At 41.6% G+C, this 23,982-nt stretch overlaps 1 protein-coding gene across 4 annotated transcripts; it reads right to left on the reverse strand.

Moving 5' to 3' along the window:
• Window positions 1–3,133: 3,133 nt before the first annotated feature.
• Window positions 3,134–23,982, reverse strand: LOC121866452 (cytochrome P450 2U1-like). Of its 4 annotated transcripts, none has more exons than XM_042366131.1 (11): window positions 23,881–23,982; window positions 19,272–19,457; window positions 18,799–18,962; window positions 18,523–18,662; window positions 18,172–18,362; window positions 17,885–18,084; window positions 16,199–16,361; window positions 15,594–15,774; window positions 15,338–15,431; window positions 14,923–15,155; window positions 3,134–3,151 (listed from the first exon to the last, which is right to left on the reverse strand). In XM_042366131.1, the coding sequence occupies exons 2-10, from the start codon at window positions 19,430–19,432 to the stop codon at window positions 14,962–14,964; spliced, it is 1,488 nt and encodes a 495-aa protein (XP_042222065.1). In that variant the 5' UTR covers window positions 19,433–19,457; window positions 23,881–23,982; the 3' UTR covers window positions 3,134–3,151; window positions 14,923–14,961. The 4 variants fall into 4 exon arrangements, with proteins under 4 accessions (XP_042222065.1, XP_042222064.1, XP_042222063.1 ...); XM_042366130.1 differs by lacking the exon at window positions 3,134–3,151 and adding an exon at window positions 8,680–8,697; XM_042366129.1 differs by lacking the exon at window positions 3,134–3,151 and having other exon boundaries at window positions 12,776–15,155.

Here is a 23,982-nt window from a genome sequence, read left to right on the forward strand (position 1 = left end):
ATGTGTCCTGAGAATGTCCTGGAGAGAGAGGAATGTGTCCTGAGGAGAGGAGGAATGTGTCCTGAAATGTGTCCTGAGAGGGAATGTGTCCTGAGGAGGAGATATGTGTCCTGAGAGAGGAATGTGTCTGAGAGAGAGAATGTGTCCTGAGAGGGAGGAATGTGTCCTGAGAGAATGTGTCTGAGAGGAGGAATATGTGTCCTGAGAGAGAAGAATGTCCTGAGAGGAATGTGTCCTGAGAGGAGGAATGTGTCCTGAGAGAGGAATGTGTCCTGAGAGAGAGGAATGTGTCCTGAGAGGAGGAATGTGTGCCTGAGAGAGAGGAATGTGTCCTGAGAGAAAGGAATGTGTCCTGAGAGGGAGGAATATGTGTCCTGAGAGAGAGGAATGTGTGTCCTGAGAGAGAGAGAGGAATGTGTGTCCTGAGAGGGAGGAATGTGTCCTGAGAGGGAGGAATATGTGTCCTGAGAGAGAGGAATGTGTCCTGAGAGAGAGCAATGTGTCCTGAGGAGGGAGGAATATGTGCCCTGAGAGAGAGGAATGTGTCCTGAGAGAAAGGAATGTGTCCTGAGAGGAATGTGTCCTGAGGAGGGAGGAAATGTGTCCTGAGAGAGAGGAATGTGTCCTGAGAGAGAGGAATGTGTCCTGAGAGGGAGGAATGTGTGTCCTGAGAGAGGAATGTGTGTCCTGAGAGGAATGTGTCCTGAGAGGGAGGAATGTCCTGAGAGAGAGAGGAATGTGTCCTGAGAGAGAGGGAATGTGTCCTGAGAGAGAGAGGTGTGTCCTGAGAGAATGTGTGTCCTGGAGAGAGAGGAATGTGTCCTGAGAGAGAGAGAGGAATGTGTCTGAGAGAGAATGTGTCCTGAGAGGGAGGAATATGTGTCTGAGAGAGGAATGTGTCCTGAGAGAGAGAATGTGTCTGAGAGAGAGGAATGTGTCCTGAGATGGAGGAATATGTGTTCTGAGAGAGGAATGTGTCCTGAGAGAGAGAGGAATGTGTGTCCTGAGAGGGAGGAATGTGTCCTGAGAGAGGAATGTGTTCTGAGAGAGGAGGAATGTGCCCTGAGAGAGGTGTGTCCTGAGAGAGGAATGTGTGTGTCCTGAGAGAGAGGAATGTGTCCTGAGGAGAGAGGGAATGTGTCCTGAGAGAAAGGAATGTGTCCTGAGATGTGTCCTGAGAGAGGAATGTGTCCTGAGAGGGAGGAATATGTGTCCTGGGGAGAGGAATGTGTCCTGAGGAGAGAGGAATGTGTCCTGAGAGAGGAATGTGTCCTGAGATGGAGGAATATGTGTCCTGAGAGAGAGGAATGTGTCCTGAGAGAGAGGAATGTGTCTGCTGTAATATTTATGTTCGGTGTGATAGAAACTGACTCAGGACAAGATCAGAATATTACCTTTGCTGAAATTTGTCTGAGAACTCTCGACTAGATACCAGGTGTGTGTGTGTGTGTGTGTGTGTGTGTGTGTGTGTGTGTGTGTGTGTGTGTGTGTGTGTGTGTGTGTGTGCAGAGAAAAGAGAGAGAGAGATACAGACAGACAGAGATAAAACTACCACACTAGGTTTGATTCACCCTGAAGTTTAGATGAGGGGAATAATAATGAAAGTAAAACATTAGTCACTGTTGGTCTTCCTCGCTGACGCTGGTCGTGTAAAACAAAGCTGGGGGTGTTATTTCATGCTCATGTTTCCCATCTCAAGAGCGAAACTTGTCAGAGGTTTGATGGCGTAGAGTGTGGCGTCAGTTTTTCCCCACTGTCTTTTTTTTTCCACGCCCACAGTATGACAGAAATATTAAAACGTGACATTGTAAGAGTTTTAACCCTTTGATGATGATGGTTTAACCCTTTGATCATGATGGTTTAACCTTAATGATGATGGTTTAACCCTTTGATGATGATGGTTTAACCCTTTGATCATGGTGGTTTAACCCTTTGATGATGATAGTTTAACCCTTTGATAATGTTGTTTTAACCCTTTGATCATGATGGTTTAAGCTTTTTGAGGATGATGTATTAACCCTTTGAGGATGATGGTGTAAGCCTTTGAAGGAAAATGTTTTAACCCTTCGTGCAGTCCGCAATTTCCTGATCTGTGTTAACCGCACCGTGGGGTCAACCAGGCTTTAAGGGGATCAGTTGTCAATCACGTCTTGTAGAGAGAGGACGTTATCTTGTTCACTCCCTCGTAGATTGAACTAATGTAGATATATACAGCTCCTTGTATGGTGCTGGTGTGTTATATTGTAGAGATGAATATTACTCTGTTTTACGTTTAGATCCACACTACACCACGTCACACCACACTACACCACGCCACACCACACTACACCATGCCACACCATACTACACCACGCCACACCACACCAGCCACGCCACACCACGCCACGCCACACCACACTACACCACACACCACACTACACCACGCCACACCACACCACACCACGCCACACCACACTACACCACGCCACATCACACTACACCACTCTACACCACTCTACACCACACCCCACCACACCATACCTAAACTTACTTATCTGTGTGTGTGTGTGTGTGTGTGTGTGTGTGTGTGTGTGTGTGTGTAAAGGTCACCAAGAATCTGATTAATATTTTGAACTTAAAGATAAATTAGAAGAAAGTTTGTAATCATAATTTATTCAAATTTATGTGAGAAACCAAAAATTACAATGTCCTGTTAATCTGATCACACAAGACACTGTTAGATCTGAAGATAATAATAGCCATCAGACTCTTAAGATTAACAAATATAAACATATAACTTGTTCTCTGGCAGCGATTGTATACACGCGGTGACACTTAAACAAAAGACTAGAGCGGCCTGCAATATCTCCACCTGGTCACAATTTCCAGTTCACCAGCCTGGAACGGTTCAGTCAGATCCACTTAACCACCCCCCTGTCGACCCAGAGCTCTAAATCCAATAAAGAACCGAAGCTAAATTTATAATCTCGACCTGAACCCTCGACCTTTGACCTACCACCTCCTCCTCGACTACATCATCACGGGAGACACCATGTTAAGCCGCCAGCGTTATGTTCATGAATATTTTTGATGATTGAAAAAAAATATGTATCCATCCGGGAGAGATGTGACAGGAGAACACACACACACACACACACACACACACACACACCTCAATATCCAGGATTTGTGATGAGTTTGTGTGCTATTACTATTACTATCATTACTAGCTATACGGTGACACGGAAGCTATTATAAAGTACTGTTGACGATGGCATATTAACTAGCAACACACTTCTCTGCCGGCAACCGTAACCTGTGTGTGTGTGTGTGTGTGTCGCAGGTATATCAATATGCAAATTGTCCCTCTCTGCTCCAAGTTCATCACGGTTAACAGCCCTTACACAGCTCAGTGCTTTAAGGGGGTTGATGGTTTTATTATTATTATTATTATAATTATTATTATTATTATTATTATTATTATTATTATTATTATTATTATTATTATTATTATTATTATTATTATTATTATTATTATTATTATTATTATTATTATTGTTATTATTATTATTATTATTATTATTATTATTATTATTATTATTATTATTACTATTATTATTATTATTATTATTGTTGTCGTTAATATTGTTTTATCAATAGCACAAAATACTTTATATGCTGTGTGTGTGTGTGTGTGTGTGGAGGAAGTTTTGGTGATTTGATTTGATTTTGCCGCTTACAGCGGCTTCTTTATTGTGCACCCCACACTCATCCTGTGAGCGGTAGCGCAAAAGGATTACAGAGTAGAGTTTACAAAGGGTCATAATAATTAACCCCGTTGTCAGGATATTATGGCACTGAATGTTACACAGTATTTCATTTACATTATTTGTTTAGTTCTATACATAAAGGGTAACTTATTCACAAATGCGTGAGTACAGGCGTGTGAGGCAGTATGTCTGGCCTCACACTTTGTTATTCACATTTACGTGAGAGGTATTCAAGCACATTGCGTATTTGGTTCTGTACATGAGAATTGATATAGTTACTAAGTGCAAAAAGTGGATACAATCTTAATATGTCGACTCTTGCCATTAGAGATGAAGTGTTGTGCCATTTCACACACAGTGTGCTTGGACCTGTCCCTAAAGGTTCTATCTTCACACAGTCGAGGACGTAGTGGAGTGTGTGGCCATATGTCTGGCCACTGTGTGTGTGTGTGTGTGTGTGTGTGGAGGGAGTGTTAGTGTGTGTGTGTGTGTGTGTGTGTGTGTGTGTGTGTGTCTGTGTGTCTGTGTGTGTGTGTCTGTGTGTGTGTGTGTGTGAGGAGGGAGTGTTAGTGTGTGTGTGTGTGTGTGGAGGAGGGAGTGTTAGTGTGTGTGTCTGTGTGTGTGTGTGGAGGGAGGTGGGAAGCGCTGAAAGGTCACCTTGCTGGCTGCCCTCTTGGCGGATTCTAAGTAATGATCAATAGACGTTTTCAGTTATAACAGTGTGTTTCCACCCACTGTCCGCTGCTTGGTCCGTGTGTGTGTTATGACGGCATATTTGTGTTTTGATGCCATGTATAGTTGCAGTATTGATATTGTATTTACATTTACTACCAGCAAATGTGCCCGGCTTCCCACGGGTGAGGTATGGTATATTATAGTCTTGACTCACAGTTCCCTCCCTGACAATCGCCGCGGTAATATATCAGGCTGGGAGCACGACTTTATGACCCGTGTAATATGTGTGTAAAGTGTTACGTCTCTAAACTGCTTCCGTGTTGGAGCTATGGCTGAAACAGACAGATACTCACAGACAGACAGACACCTCACATTAGTATTATAGATGTAACTTGATAAAACCTTGACATTTTATGAGAGCTGAGTGATTATGGCTGGTATATAACTTATTACACCGACAATATTATCCACCCTTTGTAAACTAATGTATATACACCGCTTCTACCCGTCAAGTTTAACCACATATTCTCTTAGTCAAATACATCCATATACTCAGACACCTCTATGTTATTTATAGTTCATCAATGTGTAGGTGGGGGTTGAGGATCTATTTTAAATATTAAATACCAAATCGACGTCTTTTGAACTTAATGATGAAAGGACACTGTCTTGGTATAGGAGAGAAGAAATTGTTTTGTGAATTCTTGAAAGCTCTGCGTCTTGGTTCCCTGTCGAGATAAAAGATTTGACAGTGACTTGTTTAGGTGTGAGTGAAGTGTGTTCAGGTGTGAGTGAAGTGTGTTCAGGTGTGAGGAAGTGTGTTCAGGTGTGAGGAAGTGTGTTTAGGTGTGAGTGAAGTGTGTTCAGGTGTGAGTGAAGTGTGTAAAATACGTGTTAATGAGCCTTCCAAGCAGCTCACCTGTGCCTTCGTCCCTCATTGTGTGCGTGGCTTTTACAACTCACCACACACACACACACGTAAAATATTATGCTTATCATAATTCCCCATGATGTGTGCGTCAAGAAATCTATTTAAAATCTCCACTTTTCCCAGACTAATAAGGGTGAAGCTCCACAATAAACTCCACATAATGAACTCCCCACCCCCCCCACCCCGCCTCCACCATCACAGGACGCCTAAACTACCCACCACTATAGGATCCAATACCTCAATCTATTCTCGCCCTGTAATTAGAAAACGATTCAAACCCAACCTTTCATCAGGATCGAGTGCAAATTTGATGTTAATTTTAAGACATTCTCTCTTTACCGTCGATAAAATGAGCCTGATAGATCCGCCTGGCCAAACACCTTGTAGTGGACGTCTCCCCTACAACTGCGTAGCTGCATTCCAATGCCACAGTATCCTAGCAACCAGCCACGTCTTCCCGAGCAACGGAGTCAAGAAACCGGCGACTTCCCACGGTTTACTTCCGGCGGCTGTGTATATAAGCTCTGTCTCTCCATTGAGATTCATTCTACTCTACGTTCCTGAACACGCAACACCTCCTCCAAGCAAGCTCCTCGCTGTCCAGCTCTCATTCAACCTGGAGGCCAGCAACAGGCAACATCTTCTCTAACGAAGCTCCTGCACATCTACCTCCTTCAACACGCTACTCACCGAACGTGTCTACTGAGCAGCTCCTCACCACACGGCATCTCCAGCACCAGACTGTCTACCATATAACTTATATTATATAAGAAAACCACCACCTAGAGTTTCCATCCATCCTGAGTGCTAGACAACATAATATCACGAAACCCTACAACCTCCCGCCCGCACAGTCGATGAGAAGAAAATTTACTGAGTGTTTGGTGTTGTTTTGATGTTCCCGCCATGACTCGGAACCAAGTATTATATTATTTTCTTCTTTGTATTCTGACTGGCTATATTACTTCTTCTTCTTCTTCTTCTTCTTCTTCTTTGTTGTTGTTGTTGTTGTTTATTGTTGTTATTATTATTGTTTTTTATTGTTGTTGTTGTTGTTCTCCTTCTTTCCCTCCTCCTCCTCCTCCTCTTCCGGTAAACACCCTCTGAATCTCAACACCACTTTCATCAACATCACTCAAACAAAAAGATATAACTTGAAACACCAGCGTCTATGAACACAAGTTGGCTAATTATCCTCGTGTTATGAAGTTAGTCAGTGTAGCTTCTGTAAACAAGGCGAGACGTAGAGAGAGAGAGAGAGAGAGAGAGAGAGAGAGAGAGAGAGAGAGAGAGAGAGAGAGAGAAGGGTGCTGTACAGTATGTGCCACCTTAACACTTGTATTGTTCTGTAGGGCTTAAGCAACACTCCTATACTACAAACCCCCTCCTTGATGCTCCACAGTGCCAAGGGATTAGCTTTGTTATCACGTGAATACCTTCATTTTCCGAGGAGGCAGCACCAGCAGTTAACGATCTCACTTATCACCCATAGTATTGTAAAGTTACCAACAATGGAAAGTTATTGGTTTCTTTTTTATGAACTTTCTATTCAACACAATTACCCCTCTCCCGCCTCCTCCCTCCCCCTTCCTTCCTCCTTCCCCCACACACTCACACCCCCCCCCCCAGCGAGAGGAGGATAAGAGGGGCTTGTATATCAACTCTTACGTGACCTAACAACCATCTCACAGCTCAATGGTCTTTCTAGTCCCTCTCTGGTCTGTGGGTGAGGAAGGTCTGGAAGGCTGTTGCTGGTGCCTTTGGTCTTCTCATCTATAGGAAAATACGACTGAATTTCCTGGTATCTTAGGTATCTTTTTCTTCTTCGATATCTTGTCTTTTACGTTATAGAGATAAAGTTTATAATGTATTGTGTGTGTGTGTGTGTGTGTGTGTGTGTGTAGTACCTCTCAGTATTACACGTTCACAACTATAGGTTCAGCGTAAAGATTAATGAATATTGTTTTTTTGCGGTTCTCTCTTGAATAACTTAACACTAACCAAACTTAACCTAGCCTAACCTAACCTAACCTAACCTAGCCTAACCTTACAGTAACCTAGCCTAACCTAACAGTAACCTAGCCTAACCTAACCTAAGCAAATCGACCTTCTTGCCCCACTGGATGCCCTGCAGATAAGGCTCATAATCCACCTCTTCCTCCTGGGGATGTTATGCACCTCCCAGCAGACACACACCTACCTCCTCTTCCTCCTCCGGGTTCCTACGCATAACTAAAGGACAAGGTCGATCCACGTCGTAACACCCCCACCAGGAAGGTCTCTGTTTATAGGTCACCTCCAGACGGTTCTGTAACAAATAATATTCAACACAACTAAATAAAGTCTGGATATATTTACATAGAAAACTTATCCATTCATTAATTTATATTATGGGGGAAAATATTACGATTTACCACACTGAAATAAATAACTTACAGAAATGAAATAAATTAGTGAATGACGATATAGTTACGTCAATCAAAGAAGCATTTTAGGTATTAGTTAGGTTAGATTTAGCGTATATGAACAGTAAATCCAAGAACAGTTAGTAATCCTAAAAAAAACATCTTGTAATTATAGTCCCAAACATAAATTACAAATAATGGATGATTCAAAGAGCAAACTATCTATCAATAATAATCCCTTAATGAGATCAAATTTAAGCAGTATATATCAGTTAGCTGTTTACGTCCCTACAGTATACATTATTTAGCTGTTTACGTCCCTACAGTATACATTATGTAGCTGTTTATACCCCTACAGTACACCATATAGCTGTTTACATCTCTACAGTACATCATTTAGCCGTTCATTATATCTGTTTTATAACCTACAGGACTAATGTATCCTCTTAAAGATCACTGACACGAGCTTCACTGTATACTGTTGATAGTGAGTGAGATGGTCTGCTACAGTGAGGCATTGTTTGTAGTGAAGATGGTAGATAATAAACCAAGAAAGAAGACCTTATGAGTATAGACGCAGTAAAGACGCCTTGAGCATTCACTTCACACATAGCTGGGGTTATTCATGTCGTTAAAAGCCATAAAGACTCAGGGAAAGTGTATGGCTACCAGTCTTAGTTAGGGTGATCGATGAATTCCACAATGAACACTACGACTCCTTTTGTCTCGGTAGGGTTGTCAAGATATTTCGTCCGGTGTGTTATGTTCTTCACCTTGTTGCTCCTGACGATGACCCTCCTGTAGATACTGATCGTCTTTGTCCCTGGTAGAGTCGTCCAGGTTGGTTTTATGTTTCATGGAACTTCCCGATACACATCATCTCTCTCTCTCTCTCTCTCTCTCTCTCTCTCCATGAAGAACACACACACACACACACCTGGAATATATTTTATTTCCTTACATACTTTTAATAATGAGGATAACAGCATCTAATTTCCTTCTTACCTATTACACACACCCAAAATAAATCAAAGTACACACCTGTGATTCAAAACATTTCATTATTAATACAGGTAAATGGGTGTAAGAGTGTTGGGTTGGTGTGGTCCATGTTGAAGGATGAGGGTGACGCACCACTTTACCCCAAGCAGTATCTAAGCCGCTTGTTGAGGATTGGGTAGGATTTAACCCTTCCCCCCCTCTCCCCTCCTCCTGTATCCTTCCCCCCCCCACCAAAAAATAATAATAATACTACGCTGTGGGTTTTTTTTTACATCTTTTATTCAATCTTGTTAATGTAAGAAAAAAAATAGTTTAGTTTTCAATATTTTTTTTTTTTCCTGTTGTAAATATTTTTTGTTTAATTCCTGAGACGAAAAAGAGTTAACATATGTCGAAAGAGACGCGTTGTTATGGTGATGAAGAGATGTGTTGTTATGGTGATGAAGAGATGCGTTGTTATGGTGATGAAGAGACGCGTTGCTAAGGTGATGAAGAGATGCGTTGCTATGGTGATGAAGAGACGCGTTGCTAAGGTGATGAAGAGATGCGTTGCTATGGTGATGAAGAGACGCGTTGTTATGGTGATGAAGAGACGCGTTGCTAAGGTGATGAAGAGATGCGTTGCTATGGTGATGAAGAGACGCGTTGCTAAGGTGATGAAGAGATGCGCTATGGTGATGAAGAGCGTTGTTATGGTGATGAAGAGACGCGTTGCTAAGGTGATGAAGAGATGCGTTGCTATGGTGATGAAGAGACGCGTTGCTAAGGTGATGAAGAGATGCGTTGCTGTGGTGATGAAGAGACGGTGATGAAGAGATGCGTTGCTATGGTGATGAAGAGACGCGTTGCTAAGGTGATAAAGAGACGCGTTGTTATGGTGATGAAGAGACGCGCTGCTATGGTGATGAAGAGATGCGTTGCTATGGTGATGAAGAGATGCGTTGCTAAGGTGATGAAGAGATGCGTTGTTATGGTGATGAACAGACGCGTTGCTCTGGTGATGAAGAGACGCGTTGCTAAGGTGATGAAGAGATGCGTTGCTAAGGTGATGAAGAGACGCGTTGCTATGGTGATGAAGAGACGCGTTGCTAAGGTGATGAAGAGATGCGTTGTTATGGTGATGAAGAGACGCGTTGCTATGGTGATGAAGAGACGCGTTGCTAAGGTGATGAAGAGATGCGTTGCTATGGTGATGAAGAGACGCGTTGCTATGGTGATGAAGAGACGCGTTGCTATGGTGATGAAGAGACGCGTTGCTAAGGTGATGAAGAGATGCGTTGCTAAGGTGATGAAGAGACGCGTTGCTGATGCGTTGTTATGGTGATGAAGAGATGAAGAGATGCGCGGTGATGAAGAGCTAAGGTGATGAAGAGATGCGTTGCTATGGTGATGAAGAGAGTGATGAAGAGAAGATGAAGCGTTGCTTGATAAAGAGACGCGTGTTATGGTGATGAAGAGACGCGTGATGCTAGATGCGAGATGCTGCTAAGGTGATGAATGAAGAGACGCGTGAAGGCTGATGATGAAGAGACGCGCTAAGGTGATGAAGAGATGCGTTGTTACGCGTTGCTGGTGATGAAGAGATGCGTTGATGAAGAATGTGATGAAGAGACGCGTTGCTAAGGTGATTGCGTGGTGATGAAGAGACGCGTTGCTATGGTGATGAAGAGACGCGTTGCTGGTGATGACGGTTGTGCTAAGGTGATGATGCGTTGCTATGTGTGATGAAGAGACGCGTTGCTGATGAAGAGACGCGTTGCTATGGTGATGAAGAGACGCGTTGCTAAGGTGATGAAGAGATGCGTTGTTATGGTGATGAAGAGACGCGTTGTTAAGGTGATGAAGAGATGCGTTGTTATGGTGATGAAGAGACGCGTTGTTATGGTGATGAAGAGACGCGTTGCTATGGTGATGAAGAGATGCGTTGCTATGGTGATGAAGAGATGCGTTGTTATGGTGATGAAGGGACGCGTTGCTAAGGTGATGATTGATGAAGGGACGCGTTGCTATGATGATGAAGGGACGCGTTGCTATGGTGATGAAGAGACGCGTTGCTATGGTGATGAAGAGACGCGTTGCAACGGTGATGAAGAGACGCGTTGCTAAGGTAAAGATTCGTTTGTTTACCAGCACGAGGACTACGGTTGCTGTAAGTAAGTTTGAGCTCCTTGTGTTGATATTTATATAAGAACTTAAAAAAAAAATGGTTACCTTCACTGTCTTGTACATATTGAGTTAAATGCGCCTAAAACTACACCTGCAGTATTCTCACTACAGCTGACATACAGTACATACTTATATACAACATGATATAAACACATACAGCAAACAACATGATATAAACACATACAGCAAACAACATGATATAAACTCGAAACACTCAGAAAATAAACTAATTTATACAACCACCATGATTGAGGTGCCGCTTCTCAGCCCGGTTCAGAGTGGTTGAAAATTGCCTATATATCCCGACCAGATGGAACTGCTGTAGAACGACTCATGACGCCACGTATTTTCTGCTCGGGGAAACATCTGAACCACCTCACTCCCATACTAGTAGTTTATAGAGGCTGTAGAAATTGTGGTAGTTGTAGAGAATCACCAGTAGAGGTAGTTGGAGTTATAATAGTGGTGGTAGTAGGGTGGTAATTGTGGTTGGTTGTGGTGGTGGTTATTATTGTGGGGTAAATGGTGATTGTGGTAGCCATGGTAGTAATTGTGGTAGGTAGTTAGTGATGGTTCTTTTAGGGGAGTAGTTGTTGATTGTGAGTGGTCGTGGTAGTAATTGTGGTAGGTGGGTATATCATTGTATTGTTCCCAGAGTCTTATTGTATCATTGTATTGTTCCCAGAGTCTTATTGTATCATTGTATTGTTCCCAGAGTCTTATTGTATCATTGTATTGCTCTCAGAGTCTTATTGTATCATTGTATTGCTCCCAGAGTCTTATTGTATCATTGTATTGTTCCCAGAGTCTTATTGTATCATTGTATTGTTCTCAGAGTCTTATTGTATCATTGTATTGTTCTCAGAGTCTTAGTGTATCATTGTATTGTTCTCAGAGTCTTATTGTATCATTGTATTGTTCCCAGAGTCTTATTGTATCATTGTATTGTTCTCAGAGTCTTATTGTATCATTGTATTGTTCTCAGAGTCTTATTGTATTGTTCCCAGAGTCTTATTGTATCATTGTATTGCTCCCAGAGTCTTATTGTATCATTGTATTGCTCTCAGAGTCTTATTGTATCATTGTATTGCTCCCAGAGTCTTATTGTATCATTGTATTGTTCTCAGAGTCTTATTGTATCATTGTATTGTTCTCAGAGTCTTATTGTATCATTGTATTGCTCCCAGAGTCTCCACAAACCATATTCAATTCATTCTTATATAATTAATGTACTATCGTTAACAAAAATCTGTAACATAAACAACAATAGCTAAACCAGGTTCTTGTTTTGTTTACGATCTAAATCCTTCCCCCCCTCTCACCCCCCCTCTCACCCCCCACCTCACCCCTTTGTACAGAGAGAGGAAAATGTTGTCATTCTTACCTTGGCCCGCTGCACCTGAGATCATTCACACCGATGGTCGAATGAAACGAGATATTCCTGGAATTATTATCCAATTAAGCGTTACGTCTGTCCTGAGCATTAGGAAGTTATATTATTGCTTAAGTTTTCCAGTCATTGTTAATTAAAAAAAGGTGTTCCATCTTTTGTAATTAAGGGAAGTTCTTCATCACGTTTCTTTTGTTGTGAGGCTGAGATGATGTAGAGGAGGGGGAAGGGAGGAGGGGGAAGAGGGGGAAGGGAGGAGGGGGAGGAGGGGGAAGAGGGGGAGGAAGGAGTGGGAAGAAGTCTTGTCTGTGTCACCTACAGAAGATCTACTCATATATCAACTTATTTTCACTCCGTAGTAAATAATTAAAAACTCGTTAACATAAGGCAATAGTCATCTACAACCTCTACCTTAAGTTTGTGTTTAGATCCTCGTGGAATAATATAACGACCTAACTTAACATTATTTTCACTTAACTTACATTTATCGAGGAGGTTATGATCTCTCGTTCCCACCACATAGGTTGGGTCAAGTTACAAAGGTTGACCTCATTAGCTAATTAGGATACACCTCATGAGTATATAAGTACATCAGTTTATAAGAAATTTTTTACATAATTATTCATAGATTTTTTTTAGTTTTATTTGTGAATATATTTGAGCTACAACAATCACTCAGGTATATAGTGAGGTGATATATAGGTATACCTGCTCCCTACACCTGAACTCGTGAGAGGTTTGTGAGGTAAAGTCTACATTTCTTATACAGTGACTTAGCGTATTGTTTTGGCCAGGAGGAAGATCATCAATTACATTATACTTACAAGTTTATTTACGTGAAGATTCAATAATATTATGTGATTAAAAGCCTATATGACTTCCATACTAATTGAACATACATAACATTAAGCTTTGATGTGTGACAGAATCTTAAAACAGCTATTTATGAGACTATGATAAAGATGCTGTGTGAATTGGTAAAGGTGATTCATCCTCTGGCAGCCATGACCCCATCACACGATATACAGGAGATTCACCCATTGACGTGATACAGTGACTCAGTGTTGACTAGTACTCGTGGCGTTAACTCATATTTTAGAACCTGTTTTACTGACGCTACTGGCTGCTGTTACAAGACCCGACAGTAAAATGTAATTATAGGTTGATGGGTAAATTTGTGATGAGATTGGTGGAAAAATTTTATCCAGTTCCTTCTGATGTGACTGAAGAGGAAATAATTATGTGAGTCGTTGTTTATTGTTCCCGCCACGAGGATGACTGTACAGGTGTGTGTGTGTCAGGTACAGTGCAACCGACTGACCTTGAATGAATCAATGATGAATGTTGATGAATGTTATGGTGAATTATATATTAATATCTTATAATGAATACAGACTCCGGGGATGTAAATAAGACAGGATTACAATAGAGGCTGAAGCGGTGACAGACGGAAACTATTCGCTTGGTTGTTCGAGGTATGGTTATGTAGTCCAAGCCGCCAGTAGACACAGTGTGGCGTACAGCAGGTGTGGCCTTAACGTATGGCCAACAGTCGTAACTCTGTAGGTACACCTGTCTTACTTTTGTATCTCCTGACTGTAGGTCTTTTCTTAAAGCGAACAATAATACTACGAAAACATGAGAAAGTAAGTAACTCAACAACTAGAGTCTACTTCAGCACCATCATGAATCATCTATGGGAGATCCAAATGGACCCCTTAGACCCCACGTCCCGTTACTGGTGCACAGGGAGGCAGTTTGGCCGCGTTGACCTCCACCGTCTTTATTTCCCCAACTAAAGACAATGACAAAATGACTGTATCGCACGTCGCAGTCCTAATAACACCTTACTAAATTAACTCAGGATGCCTCGGGCGCGAACCACAGGGCGGGAGGCAAAACTTGTACCCACTCGGCCACTTATTATTACTATGACTCAACAAGTTACTCAGACTCGGGGTGGCTTTATGGTGTCCGTGTATTACTGCTTATAACCGAGTCAGAGAGTCTTCCGTCTGACAAACATATCAAATATGTTTACCTAACAAATGCTGTAAACTTTTGGACTTCCCCTGAGCAAGTGTGCGTGTGTGTGTGTGTATGACAATAAAACGGTTCCTCCTACAACAGACTGACAAAATACTGTATTGTTAACATATCATAATTAATCAACATTTCGAGTCCTTCTAAATAATCTTGCCATTCATAAAGCCATTGTTCCCCTATCATACTTGTTTACTTGTGGTAGTCCATTGTGTGCGATGATTACTTCCTCTTCTGGTTTATTGGTGAGTCCTATGATGGCTGTAGCGTCCAGTCCTTGACACACACTGCTTATTACAAACAGGCCATGTACTGTATAGTCTGGGTAGGGGGGCGGAGACAAGGCCACACGCGCATGCCTCCTTCGACGTTGCTCACAAGGTAGACGTGTTCTTGACTTTTCTTCATTGCTTTCTTAGTCTGGTCCTTGTAGCGTTTCTGTGGGCCGTCAGTAAAACGTCGACCCTCATGCAGTTGGTTGAAGCTCTTCAGGCATTCTTATGACGTGTCCGAGCCAGTGAAGTTGGTGTTGGATAACAGTTACTTCTATACTGCTATCACACACACACACACACACACACACACACACACACACACAGTCTAGCCAGCTTGGGCAGATCTCTCAGTAAGAAGAATCTCAAACTCGCAAGGGTTAAGGGTGACGCCACAGTGGAACTTGGTCGAGGGTTTGGTGTTGCCCTCAGGAACACCAAGCTCGTACTTCTGCAGCATCCCCGTCAGGAACTGGAAGGCCTCAATCCGTGCCAGTGATTCACCCAGACAGTTTCTGCGACCTGTGGTGAAAAAAAATCTTATTCTTAGTACAGTGAAACCTCTATTTAACGGTCTATATAAAGATGAAAGTCCGTTATATCAAGGGCCCGTTAACAGTTAAACCTCGTGTTATATTTATCCATAAAATATAAATCGAAGTGTCGAATGAAGTCTTTTACCCCCCACACACACGTATACTCACCAACAGAGAAAGGCAAGACGTGTTCCGAGCGAATCAGCTGACCCTCTTCGTTCAGGAACCTCTCCGGTCGGAAGATCTCAGGATCACCCCACACCTGCACACATCAGACGTCATTAAACACAGGTGAGACAAAAGGGGATAATGCCGATGAAAAACATAACATTATACGTCCAAGCTTGATGGTGAAAGATTAAACTCAACTTCTTAAGAGACAATACACACACAACTTTCCACTTGGGAGAGCAGTACAACAGACCTTCTTGTCCCAGTGAATACCCCAAATGTTGCCGATGACCCAGGACCTCTTGGGTATGCGGTACCCACCCAGTGTTGTCTCCTCTGGGTTGCCGTGGAGGGCGAGAGGCGTGATGGACCCGTAACGAAAAACCTCCGTCAGGAAGGCCTCAGTGTAAGGCATCCTCAGGCGGTCCTCGTACCTGGGGGAGTGAGGAACGTGTTTAAGAGAGAGAGAGAGAGAGAGAGAGAGAGAGAGAGGCAGGACTCGTTTTCTCATTAGTCAACGCAAATTAATAAGAGAAGTGCAGTAGTTATATAGTACATTGTAAACTATTGCTTGATTTACTGAACTGAGTAAATTTCAGAATTAATAGCTTACGGAGCTGAGACGGAAGATTAAAACCTTTAGTGACCATTAGGTAAAGTGACCCCACAAAGCTATAGTGATCCTCCAGTCTTGTAGTTTTTATTTACATCTTTTACTATTAAATATCTGACTGTACCTGTGATATCAACTACCCGAGAGGAATCACTTAAAGGTACTGAACTAAATTATGTTGTACGAGTAGATTGAAACCTATTAATAAAATGCTGACTCCCAGTATTAAGGATTAACCCTCTTACGTTGGCAAGCGATCTACGCCGATGTTGGCCTCAAGCTCCTGGAAGATCTTGTCTTGGATCTCTGGGTGACGGACGAGGAAGAGGAAACACCAGCGGAGTGTGGTGACTGTGGTGTCCAGACCCACGATGAACAGATCGCTCACCAGCCACTTGAGTTGGTTGTCTGTGATGAAGAAACTCGGGATGTAACTTGAAGGTCAGTTAGAGTTAGATGTCTTAGGTAGAGTCAGTTAGAGTTAGATGTCTTAGGTAGAGTTAGATGTCTTAGGCAGAGTCAGTTAGAGTTAGATGTCTTAGGTAGAGTCAGTTAGAGTTAGATGTCTTAGGTAGAGTTAGATGTCTTAGGTAGAGTCAGTTAGAGTTAGATGTCTTAGGTAGAGTCAGTTAGAGTTAGATGTCTTAGGTAGAGTCAGTTAGAGTTAGATGTCTTAGGTAGAGTCAGTTAGAGTTAGATGTCTTAGGTAGAGTCAGTTAGAGTTAGATGTCTTAGGTCGAGTCAGAGTTAGATGTCTTAGGTAGAGTCAGAGTTAGATGTCTTAGGTAGAGTCAGTTAGAGTTAGATGTCTTAGGTAGAGTCAGTTAGAGTTAGATGTCTTAGGTAGAGTCAGAGTTAGAGCTAGATGTCTTAGGTAGAGTTAGATGTCTTAGGTAGAGTCAGTTAGAGTTAGATGTCTTAGGTAGAGTCAGTTAGAGTTAGATGTCTTAGGTAGAGTCAGTTAGAGTTAGATGTCTTAGGTAGAGTCAGAGTTAGAGTTAGATGTCAGAGTCAGTTAGAGTTAGATGTCAGATATAGGTAGAGTCAGTTAGATGTCTTAGGTAGAGCAGAGTTAGAGTTAGATGTCTTAGGTAGAGTCAGTTAGAGTTAGATGTCTGTAGGTTAGAGAGAGTCAGTTAGAGTTAGATGTCTTAGTAGAGTCAGTTAGAGTTAAATGTCTTAGGTAGAGTCAGAGTTATGTCTTAGGTAGAGTCAGTTAGAGTTAGAGGTCTTAGGTAGAGTCAGTTAGAGTTAGATGTCTTAGTAGAGTTAGATGTCTTAGGTAGAGTCAGAGTTAGAGTTAGATGTCTTAGGTAGAGTTAGATGTCTTAGGTAGAGTCAGAGTTAGAGTTAGATGTCTTAGGTAGAGTTAGATGTCTTAGGTAGAGTCAGAGTTAGAGTTAGATGTCTTAGGTAGAGTTAGATGTCTTAGGTAGAGTCAGAGTTAGAGTTAGATGTCTTAGTTAGGTTATAAAGGGTGAGTTTCTGAAACATTGTGTTGTCAAGGTGTGTTTACCGTGTATGTCTCGCAGTGCAAAGTCATTATACACTTTCATCTCGTTTCGTTCTTCTATTTATCTTCTTTCTAGATTATAAACGGTGAAGTTTGCATCATATTTTATCTTTCACACACACACACACACACACACACACACACACACAGTTGCCTACTCGTCATAGCTTCTCCTAACATTGATCACTTGTCTACGTTGCCTGATGACACCAGGGGGTAAGTTATTCTAATTTCTCAATGGCCAAACTTTCCTAAGGTATTTATGCAGTAGACGCTAATTCTCACAGCCAGGTCAGTTTTTTCATGTAAATTTTAAACCCCTCAAGGTCTACCGCTGGTGTGTCTGGTGTCTTATTTGTACTTGCCTATCAGGGCTTAAGTATTATGACATTTACGGGGTTATTTTAGTTTCTCTTACCGGTGAAGACGGTGTCTGTCTTGCCCTGTTGAAGCTGCCGCCGCTGTTCCAACAGATACTGGTAAATGAAGTCGAAACCTCGTTCTGGATTGTCCAAATTAGCTCGATGTTTCTCAATCAGCTCAGTGATGTAATTGAGGCGATGCTGCACGTTGAGCCCCACCTTCACTGCCTTTGGCTTCATGAAAGTTCCTACGAACCTATAATGTAAGGAAATGTTCTCATATTGTTTAAAATAACTTTGGAATTTCAATAGAAGTCAGGGGAAAAAAGATATTTATTCTTACTGCAGCATAGGAGTGTAGTTAAGGAAGCCTCCCTGTTCCACCAGCGTGAGGGACTTCTCTATTGAGTCGACGATCCATCTCAAGGTCTTGTCTCCCATGGCGAATCTCTCACCCGCGAACATGTGCCACACTATGTTGAGGACGGAGGTGGCCAGGTCGTAGTGCAGGTTGTAGGGCTGGCCAACCCTTTTCTGTCAAATTAATATAATCAACATCATTTAATTATATATATTCTCTTTCTACAAATTGTCGTCTCATTCTTCAACATCATAGGACTGTACGCAACCACTCGTAGGAAACTAAAATTGAATGAAAAACAAAAGAATGCGACATCTAATATTGCCGACAAACCTGTGTGGCCTCCAGGAAGTCGTGCAGCTCCCGGTTGACGTAAGCCTCGACGGAGCTCTTACCCATGCCGAAGTCCCTCAAGACGTGGAGGGTGAAGCGTCGAGACTCCCGCCACACCCGGTCCTCTGAGTCAGCGATACCTGCACATTGACTGCGATAAAACAGAGCCCCCAAAACCTCTTGTTTACGGACATAACCAACTGAATGTTAGTTAATAAAAGTTAATAAAATAAACAAAGCAAACATTTAGACATAACACCTGGGTCTAGGACTGACCTTTACCGCCCATGATAAAGCTAAGGACGGTGCCCCTGGGTCGGTGGTTGAACATGTCGCCCTGCCTGACGAAGGCTTGAGTCAGCCAGTGGGAGGAGTTGATCACCACCACACGACGCAGACCCAGTTGCACGCTGTACAGTGGCCCATAGGTCTCAGCCAACCTGTTAAGTAATACATCCACCTTAACTTCTTGAGGTATGTTTTTCTTTTGTGATTTTTTTTCCAACATACATTGCGTCACTCGGTGTTCTTTATCCATCAGAGATGACGCTTTTAATTCAGGGAAATTAAAAAGAAAACGTGTTTAAACCTTCAAGCAAGAGATGAAAATGGAAAACTTGTATCAAGGCTCTCAGGAAGTACTTACTGTATTACCAGTGATATTTTCTCCCAGTTACTCCCTCCACTGGCGAGACATTGGCCCCTCAGATTTCAGTCGCTTCGTCCATACTGTTAAAAAAAAAAGTCACCTGCTGAAGTAATGGATGGAGTCCTCCCAGAGAAGGTCGAAGAGGTTACCGACGAGAGGGAGGCCTTTCGGTCCTGGTGGCATCCCTCGGTCGTCTGGCTGGTGAGTGATGGCGTACACCAGGACCACCACCAGCGCCCCCAGCAGTAGCGTCACCCACATCTCTCACTTAACTCTCACTCACTGGAAAAATACATCAATATTATTTCACTTTCTCAGTATAGATTAATAGATAAATAATACTAAATCGCCGTTTCTTTTGCTGTTCAGTTTTATAATAAACCAAGACAGGGAACGCGGGACTATCCATGCACTCATCCAGTATGGTTGAGTAAGGTCCTGGTTATAGTTAGTTTTAAACCTCTATACAGGTGTAAGTACATTGTAGTATAAACTTTACGCTGCATTATATATATGATAAACATAAACAGTATTAAGTGTAAGTAATATAAAAAAACTGTATCTATACCATTCCTGTATTGTGTTCTGTATAGTATATGAGAAACAAATGACTGTGTAAAAAAAAAAAATATCAGGCGTCAACAACTATGAGTTTCTGAGGTGATAAGTGAGAAGAATATCGACACACACACACACACACACACACACGCACACACGCGCGCGCGCCAGTCACCCCTCCATCACATGATCCCACGTAATATATATTAATAAACATTGTGGCGTATCATCTTACATTACCGTGGTCATTATAATCCTGCCTGTCATTCCTGCGTCACCTCAAATGATTACCCATAATTATCCAGTCATTGAGGGGGGAGGGGGTGGGGGTGGATTAGCCTTGTCCAAGATTCCTAGACGATGATATTATCCATTCAGTCATATCCGAGGGCCTATAATGAGGGAAGTGTCATATCCGAGGCCCTATAATGAGGGAAGTGTCATATCCGAGGGTCTATAATGAGGGAAGTGTCATATCCGAGGGTCTATAATGAGGGAAGTGTCATATCCGAGGGTCTGTAATGATGGAAGTGTCATATCCGAGGGTCTATAATGAGGGAAGTGTCATATCCGAGGGTCTATAATGAGGGAAGTGTCATATCCGAGGGTCTATAATGAGGGAAGTGTCATATCCGAGGGTCTATAATCAGGGAAGTGTCATATCCGAGGGTCTATAATGAGGGAAGTGTCATATCCGAGGGTCTATAATGAGGAAGTGTATCCGAGGCCCTATAATGAGGGAAGTGTCATATCCGAGGGTCTATAATGAGGGAAGTGTTATATCCGAGGGTCTATAATGAGGGAAGTGTCATATCCGAGGGTCTATAATGAGGAAGTGTCATATCCGAGGGTCTATAATGAGGGAAGTGTCATCCGAGGGTCTATAATGGGAAGTGTCATATCCGAGGGTCTATAATGAGGGAAGTGTCACATCCGAGGCCCTATAATGAGGGAAGTGTCATATCCGAGGGCCTATAATGAGGGAAGTGTCATATCCGAGGGTCTATAATGAGGGAAGTGTCATATCCGAGGGTCTTTATAAGGGAAGTGTCATATCCGAGGTCAATCATATCCGAGGGTCTATAAGGGAAGTGTCATATCCGAGGGTCTATAATGAGGGAAGTGTCATATCCGAGGGTCCGAGGGTCTATAGTGAGGGAAGTGTCATATCCGAGGGTCTATAATGAGGGAAGTGTCATATCCGAGGGTCTATAATGAGGGAAGTGTCATATCCGAGGGTCTATAATGAGGGAAGTGTCATATCCGAAGGTCTATAATGAGGGAAGTGTCATATCCGAGGGTCTATAATGAGGGAAGTGTCATATCCGAGGGTCTATAATGAGGGAAGTGTCATATCCGAGGGTCTATAATGAGGGAAGTGTCATATCCGAGGGTCTGTAATGAGAGAAGTGTCATATCCGAGGGTCTATAATGAGGGAAGTGTCATATCCGAGGGTCTATAATGAGGGAAGTGTCATATCCGAGGGTCTATAATGAGGGAAGTGTCATATCCGAGGATGTATAATGAGGGAAATATTGATCTTTTCATTGTGTTTTCTAGATCTCGTTTATACAGTGAGCAGCCGGTCTAGTACATCAGATAAGACATGATATCAATTGTCGTGTTTTTTTTTTTAGAAGATTCTGAGTGTCACTGTGTTTCTGATGGCCATGGCTCTGTCTACCTTCCCGCGGAACTCTCAATCAGATTACTCTTCTTTAACCTGACATGTAATCTGATTCCTAAAGGCTCATAACTACTTTTTTTTTTCATATATATTAACCCCAAATGTGTGGTACGCGGTGAAAGGGTTAAACTTTTAAGTGATAGTCACATGAGAAGTTTGACCCGTACCTGATGACGTGGCTGTGATCAAGAGCACGTGATGCGATATAGAGATGATTTGCATATGAAAGATATTTAGACTCGTGATCTTTAAACTGCAGGTTAGGTAGATGCAGGTGGGGGGAAGCTCTGGCAGGGTGGGAGGGAGTTCCATATATATATATAATAAGGAATAAAACATGACTGAGAAAAACAAGTTAAAATATAATATCCAGTTTGCTCTCTGTAGTAAATTAGTAATAAAATACCTGAGCTCCGGTATATAAACATTATCAGTAACCCTAAAAAAAATGATTAGCTATAAAATAAAATAAAATATATTAAAACAATTCACCCCTGACCCATCTGACTTTTAGTAATGGGGTCACCAAAGTATTCGTGTACATTAAATCATTTGGTAGTTTGAATAATGTTGAACTCATTCCAAACATACATACAAGTAAGTGATATCAGTTATTTAAGACATGTTATTGAAGATATTTAGTTATCATACTCATAGAAATCAGTAAGTTATCGTTATCTAAAGGTAGATATATCGTTTGAAAGTTTTGTCACTAAGCGCTAAAGGACATGGTTGGTTACTGTCGACTAGGTGTAAGTTAAATGGCCGGTAATCTTAATAGACTCTAATCTAACCTAACCTAACCTAATATCATCTTTTGTAATTGGCCCCTATTAAGGTTGGATACTAATACCAAATATAGGTCAGCTCGAGATTGAGGGCCTATTATAGCTTATTTGACCACTCATAGAGACCCTAACCCCGGATTCTGATTGGTTTGTACGATCATTGATTTGATTGGCTAAAAGATCAGATTTAGATTGGAATACTGTATAATCACAGCATAATTTTGACACCAATTAGAATTCAACTACAAGTAGGTGGATTGATGGATGCCACCAGTGGATGACAGAGGTATGCAAAGCGGTGGATGACAGAGCAATGGATGAGAAAAAGACTATGAAGAGAGATAACGACAGCGAGACAAGAATTACCAACACTTTTTTTTTAACGAGACAGCGTGACCAGTTCGTGATTGCGGGGGGGGAGATAGAGTGTGTGTGTGTGTGTGTGTGTGTGTGTGTGTGTGTGTGTGTGTGTGTGTGTGTGTTGCTCGGTAATAGTGACACTGCAATACAAGATAACCAAACAGTGAAGTGGTAACAACAAGGAGGGTAGGGTGGGGGGTTACCGTATACGCTTGACTGATTGTGAGTTGTAAATAAGTAAAAAAAATTAATAGCATCATGGTGATTAATATTTTGTATAGTAAACCTTCCTAATACTGGACTAATTCTTGCAAGGTCTATCCGTTATTGAGAGGGTATATTGTATCCGTTATTTTATTGAGAAGTCCATTATTGAGGGTTTATTGTATCCGTTATTTTATTGAGAAGTCCGTTATTGAGAGGGTTTTTTTTACACCAAGGACGAACTTAGGAAGATGCACAGGACACCACCAGTTACAAGGGTGACCTCATCGATCAAGACGACCTTAACTAACAAACCAATTGACGAACTAACTACAGTACTAACTAATTAAATCTTACTAACTTCTAATTAACTCGAAATCTTTTTTGTTTTATTGTTTGGTTTAAGCCATCGTCCTTAAAATCTCTAAACCACTGTCCTCAAGTTGTTAAACCATCGTTCTCATAGGGTTTAGTTCTTGATTGATACTGTTGTTGCTTGTTTGTTCAGGTAATAAGCAACGTATATAAGGTTTAATTAGATTTATAAAACGAAAATGACTTATTGTATGCGTAGGTATGTAACCCGTAATTAAGTAAAGATCACAATATAGCCTTTATAGTATTGCATAAGACAACAACAACAGATTACAACTCAATAAATTAGTGTTGTTGATGCCATAATGTATTGTTGTGTTTTAATAACTATAAATGTCTGAGGATGTGTGTGTTCTAAATTCTCTGGTTTTTCAAATAGGTCAAATTTATTAGTTTTTATTCTTGATGTTGTCAGGTGTGTTAAAGGGTACGACCAAGAAGTATATTTTATGTTAAAATTTTACAACATTCTGAAGAAAAAATATATCCTTTTGTGTTCCTGTTTTTTTTTATTTGTTTCATATGATTTTTTTTTTTATTTTGCGAATCATTATAGAAAGTCACATACGGGAATGACAAGCGAATGGAATCTCGATAATAATGTTTATAAGTGAATATTCTTATTACAACAACACACAAACATGTATTCAATTAAGATTACCAGTATTTATAAAAAAAAAAAATATCCAGAAGTATAGTTCAAGAAAATGAAATAAAAACACTTTCTGACCTGGTGTGTGTGTGTGTGTGTGACTGGTGCAGGAGGAAAACCCGGGAGAACTCGTGGTCGACAGCGAGGAGTGGGAACTGTCGGCCCATCTCCTCTCGCCAAGTCGCT

The sequence above is a fragment of the Homarus americanus genome, unplaced genomic scaffold, assembly GCF_018991925.1.
Source record: "Homarus americanus isolate GMGI-L3 unplaced genomic scaffold, GMGI_Hamer_2.0 scaffold16430, whole genome shotgun sequence".
NCBI lineage: Eukaryota > Metazoa > Arthropoda > Malacostraca > Decapoda > Nephropidae > Homarus > Homarus americanus.